Source organism: Bombina bombina, chromosome 6 (assembly GCF_027579735.1).
Source record: "Bombina bombina isolate aBomBom1 chromosome 6, aBomBom1.pri, whole genome shotgun sequence".
Taxonomy (NCBI): Eukaryota; Metazoa; Chordata; class Amphibia; order Anura; family Bombinatoridae; genus Bombina; species Bombina bombina.
The window spans coordinates 1,056,462,908-1,056,484,024 of record NC_069504.1 but is presented as its reverse complement, the minus strand read 5'-3'; the positions used below and the strand labels follow the sequence as shown (position 1 = coordinate 1,056,484,024).

The 21,117-nt window shown below is 42.3% G+C and overlaps 1 protein-coding gene across 1 annotated transcript in view; it reads right to left on the bottom strand.

Annotated features, from left to right (window-relative positions):
• Positions 1-21,117, bottom strand: part of CACNA1C (calcium voltage-gated channel subunit alpha1 C) — a 1,426,303-nt gene that overhangs the window by 130,505 nt on the left and 1,274,681 nt on the right. The window contains 1 exon segment of the mRNA XM_053719677.1: positions 12,726-12,853. Coding sequence (XP_053575652.1) covers positions 12,726-12,853 — 128 coding nt within the window.

Below are 21,117 nucleotides of genomic sequence, written 5' to 3'. Positions count from 1 at the left end.
ATGAGAAAAAGAAACTTAGGGAAGATGCCCTGGCTCAGCAGGACCATCTGTTTCAGACATATAGAAAGGGCCGGTTTTATAGATTTGGGGATAGGACTGGAAAGCTGCTGGCTAATGTAGTAAAACTGGCTAAACCGAAATCTGTAATTCCCTCAAATCAAACACAAGGGGGAATACGCTCAGACACCAAATCCATTATGTCAGATTTCCTAAACTTCTACTCCACACTCTACACGGCACAGCCATGCACACAGAAGGACAGGGATGAGTTCTGGAGGCAGATAGTTCCCCCCTCCCTCAGTTCAGACAGCCTGGATCTTTTTAACGCCCCAATTCATGCGTCGGAAGTGCAGAAAGCCATTAAAACAGCTAAGCTAGGCAAGACCCCAGGCCCCGATAAGATACCAATTGAGTACTATAAATTACTACAAGTGGAACTCAGTCCCCTGTTGGCCCAGACATTTACAGCTTACTTGAAGGGAACGGCAACCCCCCAATTGACTTCGCTGATGCACTTATGTGTTTAATCTTGAAACCAGATAGAGCCCCGACGTCCCCTGCCTCTTATAGGCCAATAGCACTTCTAAACAGTGAATACAAACTTTTTACGGCCATATTGGCAAACAGGCTAGCCTCTGTGTTAGGATCAGTCATACATAAAGATCAGACAGGATTCATGAAGCAACGCTCCTCAGTTACTAATATACGCAATACCCTGTCAGTGATAGAGCATTATTGGCAAGGAAAAGGCAGTAATAGAAATGACCCTGATACACTCCCGGAGGCCTGCCTCCTCTCTGTCAACGCGGAAAAGGCGTTTGACAGGGTGGAATGGGACCACCTCTTGACTACCCTGGACAAATTCGGCATTACTGGAGATTTTCATAGGCTCGTACAAACACTATATCAAAGCCCCCACACCTCTGTGATAGTGAACGGAGAGGTGTCCTAGCCCTTTCTCCTCAAAAGAGGCACTAGACAGGGGTGTCCTTTATCACCCCTGCTGTTTATCCTGGCTATAGAACCCTTAGCTATAGATAACAGAAATAAACTGCCAGCATTGCAGATAGGGCCTCATTCAATGCATCTTTCACTGTACGCTGACGACCTACTCCTATATGTAACCAGACCTCATGACACCTTGCCCAGGCTCGTCTCTGTATTTCAGCAATTCGGAGTCATTTCGGGCTACAAAGTGAACCTAGACAAATCGGAGGTGACATACTTGCCTAGCTCGCAACCCCCTACACCTATAAAACTCCGCTTAGGGTAACGGATGGCTCCTTCAAATACCTGGGCATTTACCTACATGTTAACCCACATTTAATATACAAACTAAATATCCCGCCAGTTCTCGGGCATATTCGCTCACTGTTAGCGAGCTGGTCTAAACTGCCAATACCCCTGTCGGGCCGAGTGAGTTTAATTAAAATGATGGCAATGCCCAAATTGTTATACCCGCTGCAGTTGCTCCCCTTGCTAATGACGCAGAAGGACCTGAAGAGCATATCTAGTGCCTTCAGTGACTTTGCGTGGAACTCAAAGAAACATAGAATCAGCAGAACAAAGCTAGCATTACCTACTGACAAAGGGGGGCTAAAGCTTCCGAACGTTGAATGGTACAACTGGGCGACGCTGGCAAAAATAGTATTCGATTGGCTAGCGCGCACGTCGGTCTTTAATGATGAGCAGCTGGAAAAATCCCTAGCCCACACACTCCACCTAGCCTTCCTTTGCATGCCCCCATACACACCTTGCCCACCCAAATCAAGGACAGCATTCTTTTCAGGGATCCACTTCGAGCTTGGGCAAAATTATGCAAGTGGTGGAAGCTCCCCACTGCAGTTACTAAACATCTCCCACTGAGAGGCAACCCTGACTTCCTCCCTGGCATGACCAATGCGAATATTCGCCCAGTGGGAAGAAAAGGGGCTAAGCGCAATCTCGCAGATAATAAATCCTCTTACTAACACAATATTCCCATTAGCGTACCAACAATATAAATTCGACCTTCCAAGGCACAGCACATTTGCATACCTTCAAGCCACCCACTACGCCCGCAAACTGCTAACTGAGGGCCTTGGCGACAAGACTGGCACCCCAATAGACACCATCTGCTCTCTGACCAAGCAGGGATCACATTCCATTTCTTACATCTATAGCTCAATTATAGCATGTAGAACTGCCGAGATCATGCAGCAGTTGAGTGCCAAATGGACCTGCTGCACCAACCTTAACATTAGTGTGGACACTATTTGAAACAGCTTTAAGCTACTTGCTACTAGCACGCTAGCAATGAGTTATAGGGAGATGCACCTTAAGTTCATACATTTCAGTTACATCACTCCTCATCTTAGAGCTAAGTGGGTTCCAGGCGCGATAGACTCATGTCCTAAATGCTCTTTACCTAGTCCAGACATCACCCATCTGTTTTGGGGTTGCTCCAAAATAGCCCAATATTGGAGCAGGATACAATACTGGTTGAGAAAAGTGTGTGGTGCGACATTGGCCTTAACAATGCATGATGTTTTCTTTCTCAGGGGACACACACAGAGTACCCCACAAGACCGCTTTACTAAAACCGCCATCCTGATAGCTAGGAAATTAATCTTACGACAATGGGTCTCTAACAAACCACCACACATCACACACTATTCACATCTACACATCACACAACTATTAATTGAACAGGCGGACGTCAAGGGGGACCTAGAGAAGAGAATTAAGACTTTAAGAAATGGGAACCCTATTTATTGACCTTACCCACCAACATATACGCACAGATCATTTCGCCTTTTGCCAATAGTACATTCATGATGACAGAAAGTCTGAGAGGCCAAGGGCCCACAGGAAGATTAACTGACTCACATACCAACCTCTCTATTCTCCTTCTTTTTCCTCCGCCTCTCTCTCTCCCCCCCCCCTCCCCCCTTCTCTTGCCTCCCTTACCCTTCTCACTTTTCTAACTCTTCACACCCCCCCTACATAGATGTGCGGGGAAACATACTACATAACATTCAGGACGGACCGGGTGTCTCCTCCCAAGCGACCCCCAATGAACCCCCAATGAACCAGAGGCCCTGTTGGCCTGTTACGAACTGCTGAGCCGAGTGCTGCCACCTTGATACAAGGCTTGGTTATTGTTGTCACTATTGACTGTTTATGTTAACTGGAACTGTTTTGCTCTCCCCCTTTGAAACCACCTATTCTAGTGTTAAATACCCTGAGAACCTAACTGCATTATATTGATCAAGCGATGTGAGTCTTTTAATGTGAATAACGTGGCCTCTTGACCTGGGCCCTGTTGCCTAAACACAGAGCCCTACTGTTGTATTAGTTGTTATTTGATTGTTTATTGGTTCCCCCTTCCCTTCCCCTCTCTCCCCCCCCTTTCCCTCCTTCAGATATTTTCATTTTGGTACCAGGTACATTTGAGTTTATTAGGCAGGAGGCAGGAGCTAGGACCGGGTGGACGCTCGTCGCACTGCTGCCTGAGGGGGCTGAGAGAGGCTGAGTCTGTGAGTCATAGATAGACAGTCAGGCTCCAGTCTCCACCCCCCACTCGCACGTGCGGTAAGGAGCTCTATATGCTTGCACAGTGATCGCAATGTATTCACTGTGCAGGCGTAGCTCCTCCCCAGCTTCATGCCTATAGAGGCATAATCGCACAGGCTGAACTGTGCGGTCGTTCAGCCTGTGCTCTGTCTCCTCCCCCAGCCTCTCGATCCGGACTGTGTGATAGGCTGAGAGGGCTCCCTGGCTCACGTGATGGTCCCCACGAGGCTCCTCCTGGCTCAACGGCGCGAAAATCTTTGTGGAGATAGCCGTTGAGCTGAGAGGAGGCATTTGCATAGCTCTGTTGTGCAAAAATCTGTTAGCAAAAAACGAATTTGTTTTGCTGCCTGCTGGCAGCCATCAACAGTCAACACAGTCATATTTGCTGCTGCTGAGCCTGAGCTGCAGTGTGCAAATAGCCTTATGGCTCCTTAGGCTAATTAATAAATATAGGCTAATATAGACAGTGAGTGAGTTAGAGTTCAGTTAGCCATTATTACATTTAGCTTAGCTTAGAACTTAACTTTAGATTCAGCTCTGTTGTGCAAAAATCTGTTAACTGCAAAAAACGATTTTGTTTTGCTGCCTGCTGGCAGCCATCAACACAGTCATATTTGCTGCTGCAGTGTGCAAATAGCCTTAGGCTAATAATAGACAGTGAGTGAGTTAGTTAGAGTTAGCCATTATTACATTTAGCTTAGCTTAGCTTAGCAATAGAGTTTAGAACTTAACTTTAGATTCACAGTCACTAACTACTAGTATTCTATTATCTATCTAGTAGAACATAGTTGCTAATTAAATTTTATACTACTATATTATATTAGTTCAGTAAGTTGTTTGACAGTTTGTGGGCAGATATTTTAATGATTTTTGCTGCAGGCCTGCAGTTTTTTATATAGAGTAACTGAGTGAGTTGAGTCTTGAACTACTAGTGTTGAAAAAAAAATCTTTTTTTTTTCTACTTGTAATTTAAACAACAGATACAGTCTGAGTCTGAGATTGCTTTTTATATAGAGTAACTTGAGTTGAGTCTTGAACTTGAACTAGTGTTTAAAAAAAAACATTTTTATTTTTCTACTTGTTATTTAAACAACACATACAGTCTGAGTCTGAGATGGCTTTTTATATAGAGTAACGAGTTGAGTCTTGAACTTGAACTAGTGTTAATAAATAAATAAATTCTTTTTTCTACTTGTAATTTAAACAACAGATACAGTCTGAGTCTGAGATTGCTTTTGATATAGAGTAACTTGAGTTGAGTCTTGAACTTGAACTAGTGTTAAAAAATAAATTTATTTCTTCTGTTAAGTGTGATCAGTCCACGGGTCATCATTACTTCTGGGATATTAACTCCTCCCCAACAGGAAGTGCAAGAGGATTCACCCAGGAGAGCTGCATATAGCTCCTCCCCTCTACGTCACTCCCAGTCATTCTCTTGCACCCAACGACTAGATAGGAGGTGTGAGAGGGCTATGGTGATTATACTTAGTTTTATATCTTCAATCAAAAGTTTGTTATTTTAAAATAGCACCGGAGTGTGTTATTACCTCTCTGGCAGAGTTTGACGAAGAATCTACCAGAGTTTTTGCTATGATTTTAGCCGGAGTAGTTAAGATCATATTGCTGTTTCTCGGCCATCTGAGGAGAGGTAAACTTCAGATCAGGGGACAGCGGGCAGATGAATCTGCATAGAGGTATGTAGCAGCTTTTATTTTCTGACAATGGAATTGATGAGAAAATCCTGCCATACCGATATAATGTCATGTATGTATACTTTACACTTCAGTATTCTGGGGAATGGTACTTCACTAGAATTACACTGTAAGAAGTACATTAAGCTGTTTAATAACTAGAAATTATGTTTAACGTTTTTGCTGGAATGTAAAATCGTTTTCATTTGCTGAGGTACTGAGTGAATAAATGTTTGGGCACCATTTTCCCACTTGGCAGTTTCTTAATCTTTTTCTGACAGTTTCTGTTCTCTCTCACTGCTGTGTGTGAGGGGGAAGGGCCGTTTTTTGGTGCCTTTTCTATGCATCAGTTATTTCAGTCAGCAGCTCATTGTATTTCCTGCATGATCCGGTTCATCTCTACAGAACTCAGGGGTCTTCAAACTTATTTTGAGGGAGGTAATTTCTCTCAGCAGAGCTGTGAGAATTATAGTTGACTGTGATAAAAAACGTTTATTCTGTAATTGTTTCCTGCTTTCAGAATTTGTTATCTTTGCTATTGGGATTAAACCTTTGCTAAAGTTGTGTTGTTTACAAGGATTGAGGCTATAACTGTTTCAATTTATTAATTTTCAACTGTCATAGATTTTCTGTGCTTCTTAAAGGCACAGTACGTTTTTAATATTATTCTAATTGAATTGTATTCTAAGTTGCAAGTTTATTTGCTAGTGTGTTAAACATGTCTGATTCAGAGGAAGATACCTGTGTCATTTGTTGCAATGCCAAAGTGGAGCCCAATAGAAATTTATGTACTAACTGTATTGATGCTACTTTAAATAAAAGTCAATCTGTACAAATTGAACAAATTTCACCAAACAACGAGGGGAGAGTTATGCCGACTAACTCGCCTCACGTGCCAGTACCTGCATCTCCCGCTCGGGAGGTGCGTGATATTGTAGCGCCGAGTACATCTGGCCGGCCATTACAAATCACATTACAGGATATGGCTTCTGTTATGACTGAAGTTTTGGCTAAATTACCAGAACTAAGAGGTAAGCGTGATCACTCTGGGGTGAGAACAGAGTGCGCTGATAATATTAGGGCCATGTCAGATACTGCGTCACAGGTTGCAGAACATGAGGACGGAGAACATCATTCTGTGGGTGACGGTTCTGATCCAAACAGACTGGATTCAGATATTTCAAATTTTAAATTTAAACTGGAAAACCTCCGTGTATTACTAGGGGAGGTGTTAGCGGCTCTGAATGATTGTAACACAGTTGCAATACCAGAGAAAATGTGTAGGTTGGATAAATATTTTGCGGTACCGACGAGTACTGAGGTTTTTCCTATACCTAAGAGAATTACTGAAATTGTTTCTAAGGAGTGGGATAGACCCGGTGTGCCGTTCTCACCCCCTCCGATATTTAGAAAAATGTTTCCAATAGACGCCACCACACGGGACTTATGGCAAGCGGTCCCTAAGGTAGAGGGAGCAGTTTCTACTTTAGCTAAGCGTACCACTATCCCGGTGGAGGATAGCTGTGCTTTTTCAGATCCAATGGATAAAAAAATTAGAGGGTTACCTTAAGAAAATGTTTGTTCAACAAGGTTTTATATTGCAACCCCTTGCATGCATTGCGCTGATCACGGCTGCAGCGGCGTTCTGGATTGAGTCTCTGGAAGAGAACATTAGTTCAGCTACTCTGGACGACATTACGGACAGGCTTAGAGTCCTTAAACTAGCTAATTCATTCATTTCGGAGGCCGTAGTACATCTAACTAAACTTACGGCGAAGAATTCAGGATTCGCCATTCAGGCACGCAGGGCGCTGTGGCTAAAATCCTGGTCAGCTGATGTTACTTCTAAGTCTAAATTGCTTAATATACCTTTCAAAGGGCAGACCTTATTCGGGCCCGGGTTGAAAGAGATTATCGCTGACAATACAGGAGGTAAAGGCCATGCCCTGCCTCAGGACAAAGCCAAAACTAAGACTAGACAGTCTAATTTTCGTTCCTTTCGTAATTTCAAAGCAGGAGCAGCATCAACTTCCTCTGCACCAAAACAGGAAGGAGCTGTTGCTCGCTACAGACAAGGCTGGAAACCTAACCAGTCCTGGAACAAGGGCAAGCAGACCAGGAAACCTACTGCTGCCCCTAAAACGGCATGAATTGAGGGCCCCCGATCCGGGATCGGATCTAGTGGGGGGCAGGCTTTCTCTCTTCGCCCAGGCTTGGGCAAGAGATGTCCAGGATCCCTGGGCGCTAGAAATAATATCTCAGGGATACCTTCTGGACTTCAAATACTCTCCTCCAAGAGAGAGATTTCATCTGTCAAGGTTGTCAACAATCCAGACAAAGAAAGAGGCGTTTCTACGCTGCGTACAAGAGCTCTTGTTAATGGGAGTAATCCACCCAGTTCCACGATCGGAACAGGGACAGGGGTTTTACTCAAATCTGTTTGTGGTTCCCAAAAAAGAGGGAACTTTCAGACCAATCCTGGACTTAAAGATCCTAAACAAGTTCCTAAGAGTTCCATCGTTCAAGATGGAGACTATTCGGACAATTTTACCTATGATCCAAGAGGGTCAGTACATGACCACTGTAGATTTAAAAGATGCTTACCTTCACATACCGATTCACAAAGATCATTACCGGTACCTAAGGTTTGCCTTCCTAGACAGGCATTACCAGTTTGTAGCTCTTCCATTCGGATTGGCTACAGCTCCAAGAATCTTCACAAAGGTTCTGGGTGCTCTTCTGGCGGTACTAAGACCGCGGGGAATCTCGGTAGCTCCATACCTAGACGACATTCTGATTCAAGCTTCAAGCTTTCAAACTGCCAAGTCTCATACAGAGTTAGTACTGGCATTTCTAAGGTCACATGGATGGAAGGTGAACGAAAAGAAAAGTTCACTCGTTCCACTCACAAGAGTTCCCTTCCTGGGGACTCTTATAGATTCTGTAAAAATGAAGATTTACCTGACAGAGGACAGGTTAACAAGACTTCAAGGTGCTTGCCGCACCCTTCATTCCATTCAACACCCGTCAGTGGCTCAATGCATGGAGGTAATCGGCTTAATGGTAGCGGCAATGGACATAGTACCCTTTGCACGCCTACACCTCAGACCACTGCAACTGTGCATACTAAGTCAGTGGAATGGGGATTACTCAGACTTATCCCCTTCTCTGAATCTGGATCAAGAGACCAGAAATTCTCTTCTTTGGTGGCTTTCTCGGCCACATCTGTCCAGGGGGATGCCATTCAGCAGACCAGACTGGACAATTGTAACAACAGACGCCAGCCTTCTAGGTTGGGGTGCCGTCTGGAATTCTCTGAAGGCTCAGGGACAATGGAGTCAGGAGGAGAGTCTCCTGCCAATAAACATTCTGGAATTGAGAGCAGTTCTCAATGCCCTCCTGGCTTGGCCCCAGTTGACAACGCGGAGTTTCATCAGGTTTCAGTCGGACAACATCACGACTGTAGCTTACATCAACCATCAGGGAGGGACACGAAGCTCCCTAGCTATGATGGAAGTATCAAAGATAATTCGCTGGGCAGAGTCTCACTCTTGCCACCTGTCAGCAATCCACATCCCGGGAGTGGAGAACTGGGAGGCGGATTTCTTAAGTCGTCAGACTTTTCATCCGGGGGAGTGGGAACTTCATCCGGAGGTCTTTGCCCAAATACTTCGACGTTGGGGCAAACCAGAGATAGATCTCATGGCGTCTCGACAGAACGCCAAGCTTCCTCGTTATGGGTCCAGATCCAGGGATCCAGAAGCAGTCCTGATAGATGCCCTGACAGCACCTTGGGATTTCAGGATGGCTTACGTGTTTCCACCCTTCCCGATGCTTCCTCGATTGATTGCCAGAATCAAACAAGAGAGAGCATCAGTGATTCTAATAGCACCTGCGTGGCCACGCAGGACTTGGTATGCAGATCTGGTGGACATGTCATCCTGTCCACCTTGGTCTCTACCTCTGAAACAGGACCTTCTGATACAGGGTCCCTTCAAACATCAAAGTCTAACTTCTCTGAAGCTGACTGCTTGGAAATTGAACGCTTGATTTTATCAAGACGTGGGTTTTCTGAGTCAGTTATTGATACCTTAATACAGGCTAGGAAACCTGTTACCAGAAAGATTTACCATAAGATATGGCGTAAATACCTATATTGGTGTGAATCCAAAGGTTACTCTTGGAGTAAGGTTAGGATTCCTAGGATATTGTCTTTTCTACAAGAAGGTTTAGAAAAGGGTTTATCCGCTAGTTCATTAAAGGGACAGATCTCAGCTCTGTCCATTCTATTACACAAACGTCTGTCAGAAGTTCCTGACGTCCAGGCTTTTTGTCAGGCTTTGGCCAGGATTAAGCCTGTGTTTAAAACGGTTGCTCCACCATGGAGTTTAAACCTTGTTCTTAATGTTTTACAGGGCGTTCCGTTTGAACCCCTTCATTCCATTGATATAAAGTTGTTATCTTGGAAATTTCTATTTTTAATGGCTATTTCCTCGGCTCGAAGAGTCTCTGAGTTATCAGCCTTACATTGTGATTCTCCTTATTTGATTTTTCATTCGGATAAGGTAGTTCTGCGTACTAAACCTGGGTTCTTACCTAAGGTAGTTACTAACAGGAATATCAATCAAGAGATTGTTGTTCCTTCTTTATGCCCAAATCCTTCTTCGAAGAAGGAACGTCTACTGCACAACCTGGATGTAGTCCGTGCTCTAAAATTTTACTTACAGGCAACTAAGGAATTTCGACAAACGTCTTCTCTGTTTGTCGTTTATTCTGGGCAGAGGAGAGGTCAAAAAGCTTCTGCTACCTCTCTTTCTTTTTGGCTTCGTAGCATAATTCGTTTAGCTTATGAGACTGCTGGACAGCAGCCTCCTGAAAGGATTACAGTTCATTCCACTAGAGCTGTGGCTTCTACTTGGGCCTTTAAGAATGAGGCCTCTGTTGAACAGATTTGCAAGGCTGCAACTTGGTCTTCGCTTCATACTTTTTCCAAATTTTACAAATTTGACACTTTTGCTTCATCGGAGGCTATTTTTGGGAGAAAGGTTCTTCAGGCAGTGGTTCCTTCTGTATAGAGAGCCTGCCTATCCCTCCCGTCATCCGTGTACTTTTGCTTTGGTATTGGTATCCCAGAAGTAATGATGACCCGTGGACTGATCACACTTAACAGAAGAAAACATAATTTATGCTTACCTGATAAATTCCTTTCTTCTGTAGTGTGATCAGTCCACGGCCCGCCCTGTTTTAAGGCAGGTAAATATTTTTTAATTTATACTCCAGTCACCACTTCACCCTTGGCTTTTCCTTTCTCGTTGGTCCTTGGTCGAATGACTGGGAGTGACGTAGAGGGGAGGAGCTATATGCAGCTCTCCTGGGTGAATCCTCTTGCACTTCCTGTTGGGGAGGAGTTAATATCCCAGAAGTAATGATGACCCGTGGACTGATCACACTACAGAAGAAAGGAATTTATCAGGTAAGCATAAATTATGTTTTTTCTACTTGTAATTTAAACAACAGACACAGTCTGAGTCTGAGATTAGTAAGTTTAGGAGTATACTGGACTTTTAGGGAGTTCTTTAACAATTTAGTTCAACTTCTAGTTGATATTTTCTAATAGCTGCAGAGCAGCAGAGCTACCTACCTACAAGTTATATATTAGATAACAACCGCCAAACTATTTAAACTATTACTTCAAGTTGAGTTGTATATTTTCTAACAGCTGCAGAGCGACCTACCTACAAGTTATATATATAATATTAGATAGCAACCGCCAAAATATTAAACTATTACTTCAAGTTGAGTTGTATATTTTATAACAGCTGCAGAGCTACCTACCTACAAGTTATATATATAATATTAGATAACAACCGCCAAAATATTAAACTATTACTTCAAGTTGAGTTGTATATTTTATAACAGCTGCAGAGCTACCTACCTACAAGTTATATATATATAATATTAGATAACAACCGCCAAAATATTAAACTATTACTTCAAGTTGAGTTGTATATTTTATAACAGCTGCAGAGCTACCTACCTGCTACCTACAAGTTATATATTACATAAAAACTGCCAAAATATTAAACTATTACTTCAAGTTGAGTTGTATATTTTATAACAGCTGCAGAGATACCTACCTACAAGTTATATATATAATATTAGATAACAACTGCCAAAATATTAAACTATTACTTCAAGTTGAGTTGTATATTTTCTAACAGCTGCAGACTTTCGCAAAGGGGTGTGGCTTTTAAAAATGGGTGTGGCTTGTTAAAAGGGGCGTGGTTTTTAAAAAGGGTCATGTTTTTCAAAGGGGCGTGGCTTTCTAAAAGGGGCAGGGTCTTGTGCACCCCCATTCTAAAACTTCACCAGCCGCCACTGATCCATTAGCATTACAACATTCTAACATTGATTTAATGTAATAGTATTTCTAATGTTCTCTTTAAATGTAATATTCGATTCAATTTATTCTAATAATTTGATTTGAATTACGCAATATTCGAATTTGAACAATTCAAATCAGTATATTTGTAATAGTATTTATAATGCTGTCTTTAAATGTAATATTCGAATTATTCAATATTCGAAATAGAAACATTCAAATTGATATATTTGTATCTATTATATAGTATTTGGTAAATTGAATGTTATACTCAAATTTTGGATGTGGATATTCAATCTAATTATGAACATTCGAAAACTAAATAAACATCAAAAACCGGAAATAACATTTGATTACCGAATTTTAATGGATTTTCATTCTGATCAACAATCGATTTTTCAAAATGAATGTCCACAGGACTATTCGTTCTACCAAACAAATGACACTTTCAGCACATTCGCCCATCCCTACCCGTAACACTCTTTTCTTGCTATAGAATAGCATATCAGCCTAAACATTTTGTAAGTCTAAACATTTTTAAGACAAATTTACATTTTGTTTGCTGCAATTATTTATCAATAGCCACATTTGCCTTATTCAGAGAAACCAATCTCTGAGTCTGCAGACAGCACGGGTAGCCACGGTCATTATGTTACTATAAAGTGCATTCTACATTTGCCGTTATCTGCTAAAGCACATTAGGGAAATATACTTAGCAGGGATAGCTTTGAGAGATCTGCAGGATGAATTTACAGCTTAGAGAATTATGAAATCCTCAATTTTCCAAGTTAAATAGCATGAAAAGGGGGCAAAATAAGTAATGAAAATATATAAAGTTGTTTTTACTACAAATTATCATTAAATAAATATGAAAATATGTTAACTTATGCAATTAATTTGTTCTCTGGATACACTGGAATCTATAGCATTTTTGGGTAAGGAAAAAAATTCAAATTCGGAATACTCTGCACATAATATAGCAAAAATATGGAGAAAGCTGCATGAAAACATATACAGTAATTGGCAGAAATATGGTTTGGTGTAATCTTTTCCCTTTAAGATGACAATGCATAATTCAGAAGTACAGGCATATTTACCTGCAGAGAGAGCGCATTGCGCTGGGAAGGTTTTCCAACAAGCCCTTGCTCTTTGCGTTTCTTGAATTTTCTGAAATATTCCTGAATCAGAAAAGTTGCATAAAATTTTCCAACTGTGACCTCATCATCTGATAAAAAGAAAGAAATTATAAATTGAAACATTACAATGAAGCATAAACATCTACGGCCCACGTTTCATATTTACATTTCAGTTTTTTATTGCCACTTGAATATCTTGTGACTTAATCAAGATAGATTATTAATATTACTATTATTCACAGAGATTACAAGCTATGCTCTAAACCCGGTGCGTAAATAACGCTAAACATTTAGTGGTACCACACTTTCCATAGCGCTCCCATTACAAGTTATAAAAAAAAGAAAATTTATGCTTACCTGATAAATTTGTTTCTTTTTAGATACGATTAGTCCACGGATCATCATCCTTACTTGTGGGATATTCACCTCCTGGTCAGCAGGAGAAGGCAAAGAGCACCCCAGCAGAGCTATTAAATAGTTCCTCCCTTCCCTCCCACTCCAGTCATTCGACCAAAATTAGGAAGAGAAAGGAAAAGCCAAGGTGCAGAGGTGTCTGAAGTTTACAAAAAATAACAACCTGTCTTAAAAGAACAGGGCGGGCCGTTAACTCATCGTGTCTAAAAAGAAACAAATTTTTCAGGTAAGCATACATTTCTTTTCTTTTTAAAGACACGATGAGTCCACGGATCATCATCCTTACTTTTGGGATACAATACCAAAGCTAGAGTACACGGATGATAAGGGAGGGACAAGACAGGGAACCTAAACAGAAGGCACCACTGCTTGAAGAACCTTTCTCCCAAAAGCAGCCTCAGCCGAGGCAAAAGTATCACATTTATAAAATGTAGAAAAATTATGGAGAGAAGACCAAGTTGCAGCCTTGCAAATCTGTTCTACAGAAGATTCATTTTTGAATGCCCATGAGGAAGCAGCAGCCCTAGTGGAATGAGCCGTAACCCTTTCAGGAGGCTGCTATCCAGCAGTCTCATATGCAAAACGGATGATATTCTTCAGCCAAAAAGAAAGAGAGGTAGCCGTAGCTTTCTGACCCTTACATTTTCCAGAGAAAATTACAAACAGAGAGGAAGACTGACGAAAGTCTCTAGTCGCTTGTAAGTAAAATTTTAAAGCACGGACTACGTCAGAAAATTGCAGAAGACGTTCCTTCTGAGAGGAAGGATTAGGACACAAGGAAGGAACAACAATCTCCTGATTAATGTTCCTGTCTGAAACAACCTTAGGAAGAAACCCTAATTTAGTGCGTAAAACTACCTTATCAGAATGGAAAATAAGGTAAGGCGAATTGTATTGCAACACCGAGAGCTCAGACAATCTTCGAGCTGAAAAATAGCAACAAGAAATAAAACTTTCAAAGATAACAACTTAATATCTAAGGAATGCACAGGCTCAAACGGAGACCTTTGAAGAACTTTAAGAACTAAATTCAGACTCCATGGAAGAGTAACGGGTTTGAACACAGGTCTGATCCTAACCAAGACCAGACAAAAAGATTGTACATCTGGAACATCTGCCAGACGTTTGTGTAACAAAATAGATAAGGCAGAGATCTGACCCTTTAGGGAACTTGTCGATAAACCCTTCTCCAAACCCTCTTTTAGGAAAGACAAAATTCTGGGAATCCTAACTCTACTCCATGAGTAGTCCTTGCATTCACACCAATAGAGATATTTACGCCATATCTTATGGTAAATCTTTCTAGTTACAGGCTTACGCGCCTGAATCAAGGTATCTATGACCGAATAAGAAAAACCCTGCTTGGATAGGATTAAGTGTTCAATCTCCAAGCAGTCAGCTTCAGAGAAACTAGATTTGGGTGAAGGAAGGGCCCTTGAATTAGAAGATCCTTCCTCAACGGAAGTCTCCAAGGTAGCAGAGATGACATGTCCACCAAATCCTGCGAGGCGAAGCAGGAGCAATGAGGATCACCGATGCCCTCTCCTGCTTGAGTCAAGCAATGCTCTGAGGCAGAAGCGCAAACGGGGGAAACAGGTATGCTAGACTGAAGGACCAAGGAACTGCCAGAGCATCTATCAGTTCCACCTGGGGATGCCTGGACCTCGACCGTATATCTTCTGATGAGATGCCATGAGATCTAACTCCAGCCGACCCCACTTGAGAATCAGGTTGGAGAACACTTCCGGATGGAGTTCCCACGCTCCCGGATGAAAAGTCTGTCTGCTCAGAAAGTCCACCTCCCAGTTGTCCACCCCTGGGATGTGGATCGCTGACAGATGGCAAAAATGGGCCTCTGATCACCGGATTATCTTGGCTACCTCGGTCATCACTAAGGAACTCCTCGTTCCTCCCTGATGATTGATGTAAGCCACTGTCGTTATGTTGTCCGACTGGAATCCAAAGAACTGGGCCAAAGCCAACTGAGGCCAGGCCAGAAGAGCATTGAAGATCGCTCTTAGTTCCAGGATGTTTATAGGAAGAACAGACTCTGTCTGAGTCCATACTCCCTGAGGCTTTAGGGAACCCCAGACAGCTCCCCACCCTAGAAGGCTGGCGTCCATTGTCACAATCACCCAGGACGGTCTGCGAAAGCAGGTTCCCTGGGATAGATGATCCGGAGACAACCACCATTGAAGAGAGTCCCTCGTCTCCTGTTCCAGGGTTATTCGAGGAGACAAGTCTGCATAGTCTCCATTCCACTGCCTGAGCATGTCTAACTGCAGAGGCCTGAGGTGGAACCGAGCAAACAGGATGATGTCCATTGCCGCCACCATCAGTCCGATTACCTCCATGCACTGAGCCACTGACGGCCGAGGAGTGGACTGAAGGGCTTGACAGGTATAAAGAATCTTTGATTTCCTGACCTCTGTCAGAAAAATTCTCATGGATATAGAATCGATTAGAGTTCCCAAGAAGGTCACCCTTGTCTTCGGGATTAAAGAACTCCTTTCCAGATTTACCTTCCACCTGTGAGTTCTTAGTAAGGATAGCACAATGTCGGTATGAGATCTTGTTGACAAGATGGCGCCTGGATTAGAATATCGTTCAGATAAGGTGCCACCACAATGCCCCGCAGTCTTAGAACCGCCAGCAGAGACCCCAGAACCTTTGTGAAAATTCTGGGTGCTGTGGCCAGGCCGAAAGAAAGAGCCACAAACTGAAAGTGTTTGTCCAGAAAGGCAAACCTCAGGAACCTGTGATGATCTCTGTGAATAGGAACATGTAGATATGCATCCTTTAAATCCACTGTCGTCATAAATTGACCCTCCTGGATCAATAGAAGAATTGTATGAATAGTTTCCATCTTGAATGACAGAACTCTGAGAAACTTGTTTAGACTCGTGAGGTCTAAGATAGGTCTGAAGGTTCCCTCCTTTTTGGGAACCACAAACAGGTTTGAGTAAAAACCCAGCCCCTGTTCCTGCACTGGAACGGGAAAAATCACTCCCAAGGAGGAGTGGTCTCTTACACAGTGTAAGAACGCCTCTTCTTTTATCTGGTTTGCAGATAATCTTGAAAGAAGAAACCTTCTTCTGGGAGGACATTTTTTGAACTCCAGCTTGTATCCCTGAGACACTATTTCTATTGCCCAGGGATCCTGAACGTCCCGAACCCAAGCCTGAATGAAGAAGGAAAGCCTGCCCCCTACCAGATCCGGTCCCGGATCGGGGCATGCCCTTCATGCTGTTTTGGAGTCAGCAGCAGGCTTTTTGGATTGTTTACCCTTGTTCCAAGACTGGTTGGGTCTCCAAGTAGGCTTAGATTGCGAATAGTTCCCCTCCTGTTTAGAGGAGGAAGAGAAAGAATTTCCCTTGAAATTTCCAAAGGAACGAAAATTACTTTGTCGTCCTTTTTTGTTAACTTCTCTTATCCTGAGGAAGGAGATGACCCTTACCTCCCATGATATCAGAGATAATTTCCTTCAGGCCAGGTCCAAACAAGGTCTTCCCCTTGTAAGGAATTGCTAGAAGCTTAAACTTGGATGACACGTCCGCAGACCAAGGTTTCAACCATAAGGCTCTGCGGGCTAGGATAGAGAACCCTGAACTCTTAGCTGCTAATTTAGTAATTTGCAGAGAAGCATCCATAATAAAAGCATTGGCTAACTTCAGAGCTTTAATCCTATCTTGAATCTCCTCTAAAGAAGTCTCAGTCTTGAGAGACTTGGACAGAGCATCAAACCAATAAGCTGCTGCACTAGTGACAGTAGCAATGCACTCAGCCAGCTGCAATAGCAGACCCTGGTGAACATAAATTTTCTTAAGTAGACCCTCCAACTTCTTGTCCATGGGATCTTTAAAAGCACAACTATCCTCAATGGGAATAGTAGTTCGCTTGGCTAAGGTGGAAATAGCCCCTTCCACCTTAGGGACCGTCTGCCAAGTTTCCCTGACAGCGTCGGCTATAGGGAACATCTTTTTGAAAATGGGGGACGGAGAGAAGGGAATACCTGGTCTCTCCCATTCCTTGGAAACAATCTCTGAAGCTCGATTTGGCACTGTAAAAACGTCTGAGTAAGAGGTAACTTCAAAATATCTATCCAATTTACTCGACTTCGCAGGAGTGACGACTACTGTAGAATCACAGTCGTTTAACCAAAACCTCCCTGAGTAACAGGCGGAGGTGTTCTAGTTTAAACCTGAAAGATACAACCTCTGAATCAGTCAAAGGTAATGAACTTTCTGAATCTGAAATTTCACCTTCTGATAGAACCTCAATACCCTCCATCTCAGTTCCCTGAGAGGGTACATCCGAGATTGCCACCATAGCATCAGAAACCTCACTGACAACATGGTTGTCTTTCCTCTTACGCTTGCCTTGAAGCAAAGGAAAAGCAGACAACGCATCAGAAATGCAGAAGTAAAGGGCACTGCTTGTGCGGGTGTTAAAGATTGGGACGCTTGGGAAGAAAGCTGCGGCATACTCTGACTTTCGTCATTAGACTCCTGAGAAGCATCCGCCTTTGAAAAATTTTGCTCATGAAAAATGTTATCTCTATAACTTAAAGCCCTCTCAATACATGAGGGACAGAAATGGATTGGTGGTTCCACATTTGCATCCAAACACATGGAGCAAGTAACATTTTCCACGGCTCCTAAATCCATATTGAGCACAATAAGAAAAAACAATGTAATAATTTTTTTAAATTTTTTTTTTTATAAGACTTTACTGTCTCTTTAATTTTTTACAAAAAAAACAAACTTTTTCTTTTTTTTTTGCTCAAAAAGGGACAAATTTACAATCAAATTGATCAATATCAAGAAATTTGATGACAGAAAAAATAAGCCGTTACTGTGTCTTTAAATGTTAAAAACTAACTTTGAGTTGCCTACCTGCCAAACCGGACTGAACTCTCTCAAGATTCAACCTCCTTTGGAGCTGGAACGATCCGGGTGTGTAAGAGCCGACTATTGCTATAACCGCCTGCTTAACTAGGCAGTGAACCATGCGGTTTTAGCCACAATGTGCCGGCGTCTTCCTCTATTTGGGAAATGTGTGCTTATGCAGACTATGTCAGTTACGTCTGCATTGATTGCGCAGTAAGACATAGAAAGCGCGCAAAGCACTAGCCCCGCCCCTCGTCGGTGTCCTAAACAAACTTAACCCGATCGGCATGATATAGTAAAATAAACCGATAGGAAAAACAAACCAGTAATAAAAAATGAGCTCCCCAGCCCCAGTGCCTGTACTCATTGCTGTCCTACAGTACCCTCTACCAAAAAGAGAGATAAATGTCCCCACACAAGGATCTCAATATCTGAGCCGTATGTAATATAAACCAGGTTAAAGTGCCCATTGCTTCTGAGATTTTTTTCTGTTTCCTAGAAAAAAAAACAAAGTTAGTACTTACCTTGGTATTCTGCCCGACAGCAGGGCAGCTCAGCAGCTTTAGGAGGTCCTCTCCCTCCCATAGCCCTGTGGAAAATCATAAGCCTGAGCTAATTATGCTTAGGCTGTCAGGAGAAGGGCAGCATCAATGTATAGGAGCCGCAGTGAGAATTATGTCCCACCAGTTCCTATTGCTCTAAAGCCACCAAAAGCTCTACTGAAGAGACTGATATGGACTACGGCTACACCCTAGAACAAAGCAGCACTCTCTGGCACCTCTTCTTATCACTAACGTAGGCAAAGAGAATGACTGGGGTGGGAGGGAAGGGAGGAGCTATTTAACAGCTCTGCTGTGGTGCTCTTTGCTTCCTCCTGCTGACCAGGAGGTGAATATCCCACAAGTAAGGATGATGATCCGTGGACTCATTGTGTCTTTAAAAAGAAAACGTTCTTGCTTGTGCAATATAATGCGTTAAGCTTCATACCGCAAAAAAGCCAAGACCTGATTTGACGTGTTCGTGCACATTTTCCTCGTAGACATCAATGGAGAGAAAGTTATGTAAAAACGTAACACCCTAACATAAACCCCTAGCCTAAATATCCCTAATCCGCCGCCACCGTCATTGATGACTTTAAATAAAGTTATTGACCCATAAACTGCTGCCCCCGACATCACCAACACTAAATAAAGCTATTAACCCATAAACTGCCACCCCTGCATCGCTAACACCTAAATTAAGAAAATTAAAAAAAATCTAACATTCCAAAAAATAATAAACTAAATTATCCAAAATAATAAAAATTAAACCTAATCTAACACCCCTTTAAAAACACAAAAGCCAAACCAAAATAAAAACACCCCCTAATCTAACAATAAACTACCAATAGACCTTAAAAGGGCCTCTTGTAGGGCATTGCCCTAAGTTAAACAGGTCTTTTACATTAAAATATTACAAAGTACCACCTAACAGTAAAACCCCCCACCCAACCCAACCCCCCAAAATAATAAAAAACCTAACTCTAAAAAAACCTAAGCCACCCATTGCCCCCAAAGAGGCATTTGTATAGGCATTGTCCTTAAAAGGGCAATCAGCTCTTTAGTGCCCATTAAAAAAAAAAAAATCCCTAATCTAAAAAAAAAACACCCCAAAAAAACCTAACATTAACCCCGAAATAGGTACTCACCATTCCTGAAGTCTGGCGGTGAAGGTCTTCTTCCAGGTGGCTCCATCTTCATCCAGCACGGGGACATCTTCTTTCTTCTGTTCAAATCAGCCAATAGGATTTCAGTAGCTCTCATCCTATTGGATGATTTAAAAAATTCAATGAATAGGAATGTAAGGTACCCCAAATATAAAACAGGTAGCTTGCATTTAATTTTCAGTGTGCTGCGAAAATCGCATGAAGAGGATCCTCCATGCTGGATGGCTCCGAGGACGCCATTCCTGTTCCGTGGCCGCCATTCCTGCTCCGCGGCCATCTTCGCTCCGGATGAAGAAAGAAGATGTTTTTGCTGGATGAAGATGGAGCCGCCTGGAAGAAGACCTTTACCGCCGGACTTCAGGAATGGTGAGTACCTATTTTGGGGTTAGTGTTAGTTTTTTTTTTGGGTGTTTTTTTTTTAAGAATAGGGATTTTTTTTTTTAATGGGCACTAAAGAGCTGATTGCCCTTTTAAGGGCAATGCCCATACAAATGCCCCTTTAGGGGCAATGGGTAGCTTAGGTTTTTTTTTAGAGTTAGTTTTTTCTTCTTTTGGGGGATTGGTTGGGTGGGGGGTTTACTGTTAGGAGGTAGTTTGTAATGTTTTAATGTAAAAGAGCTGTTTAACTTAGGGCAATGCCCTACAAAGGGCTTTTTAAAGGGCTAATGGTAGTTTATTGTTAGATTAGGGGGTGTTTTTATTTTGGGGTGGCTTTTTTGTTTTTATAGGGGTATTAGATAAGGTTTAATTTTTATTATTTTAGATAATTTTGTTATCACTTGCTACGTGACATCTGGCGCACCCTGCAACCTACAGACACTGAATATACCTACTACTCTAAACCACACAAGAAATATTACCGAATAGACTACTTTATGACCGACTCCCAGGAAATTGCATACATGACAAACAGTGATATCTCACCCATCACATGGTCGGACCATGCACACGTCTCTTTTGAGATGATGTGGCCTGACAAACCTACTACCCCATACATAAGGAGACTGGATGACACCCTCTTGGACAACCCTTTAGTCAGAGAGGACATGTCCTCCAATATAACAGAATATTTTGATCTAAATGTGACAAAGGAACTGCCTTTGCCTATCATATGGGAGGCGCATAAAAGTGTCATCAGAGGGCATTTTATCAAACACAAAGACAGATTAGTACGGCAGAACAGGGAAAACTATGATCACATATTAGGCTCTATCATGACACTTGAAGAACAATATAAAAAAAAATCCCCTACACGCTGACACTGACGCAAAACTTACCCAGGCCAGAGTAGACTTTAAGTAACTACTACAAGAGGAAAACCAACAAAAAGCGCTGTGGTTAAAAC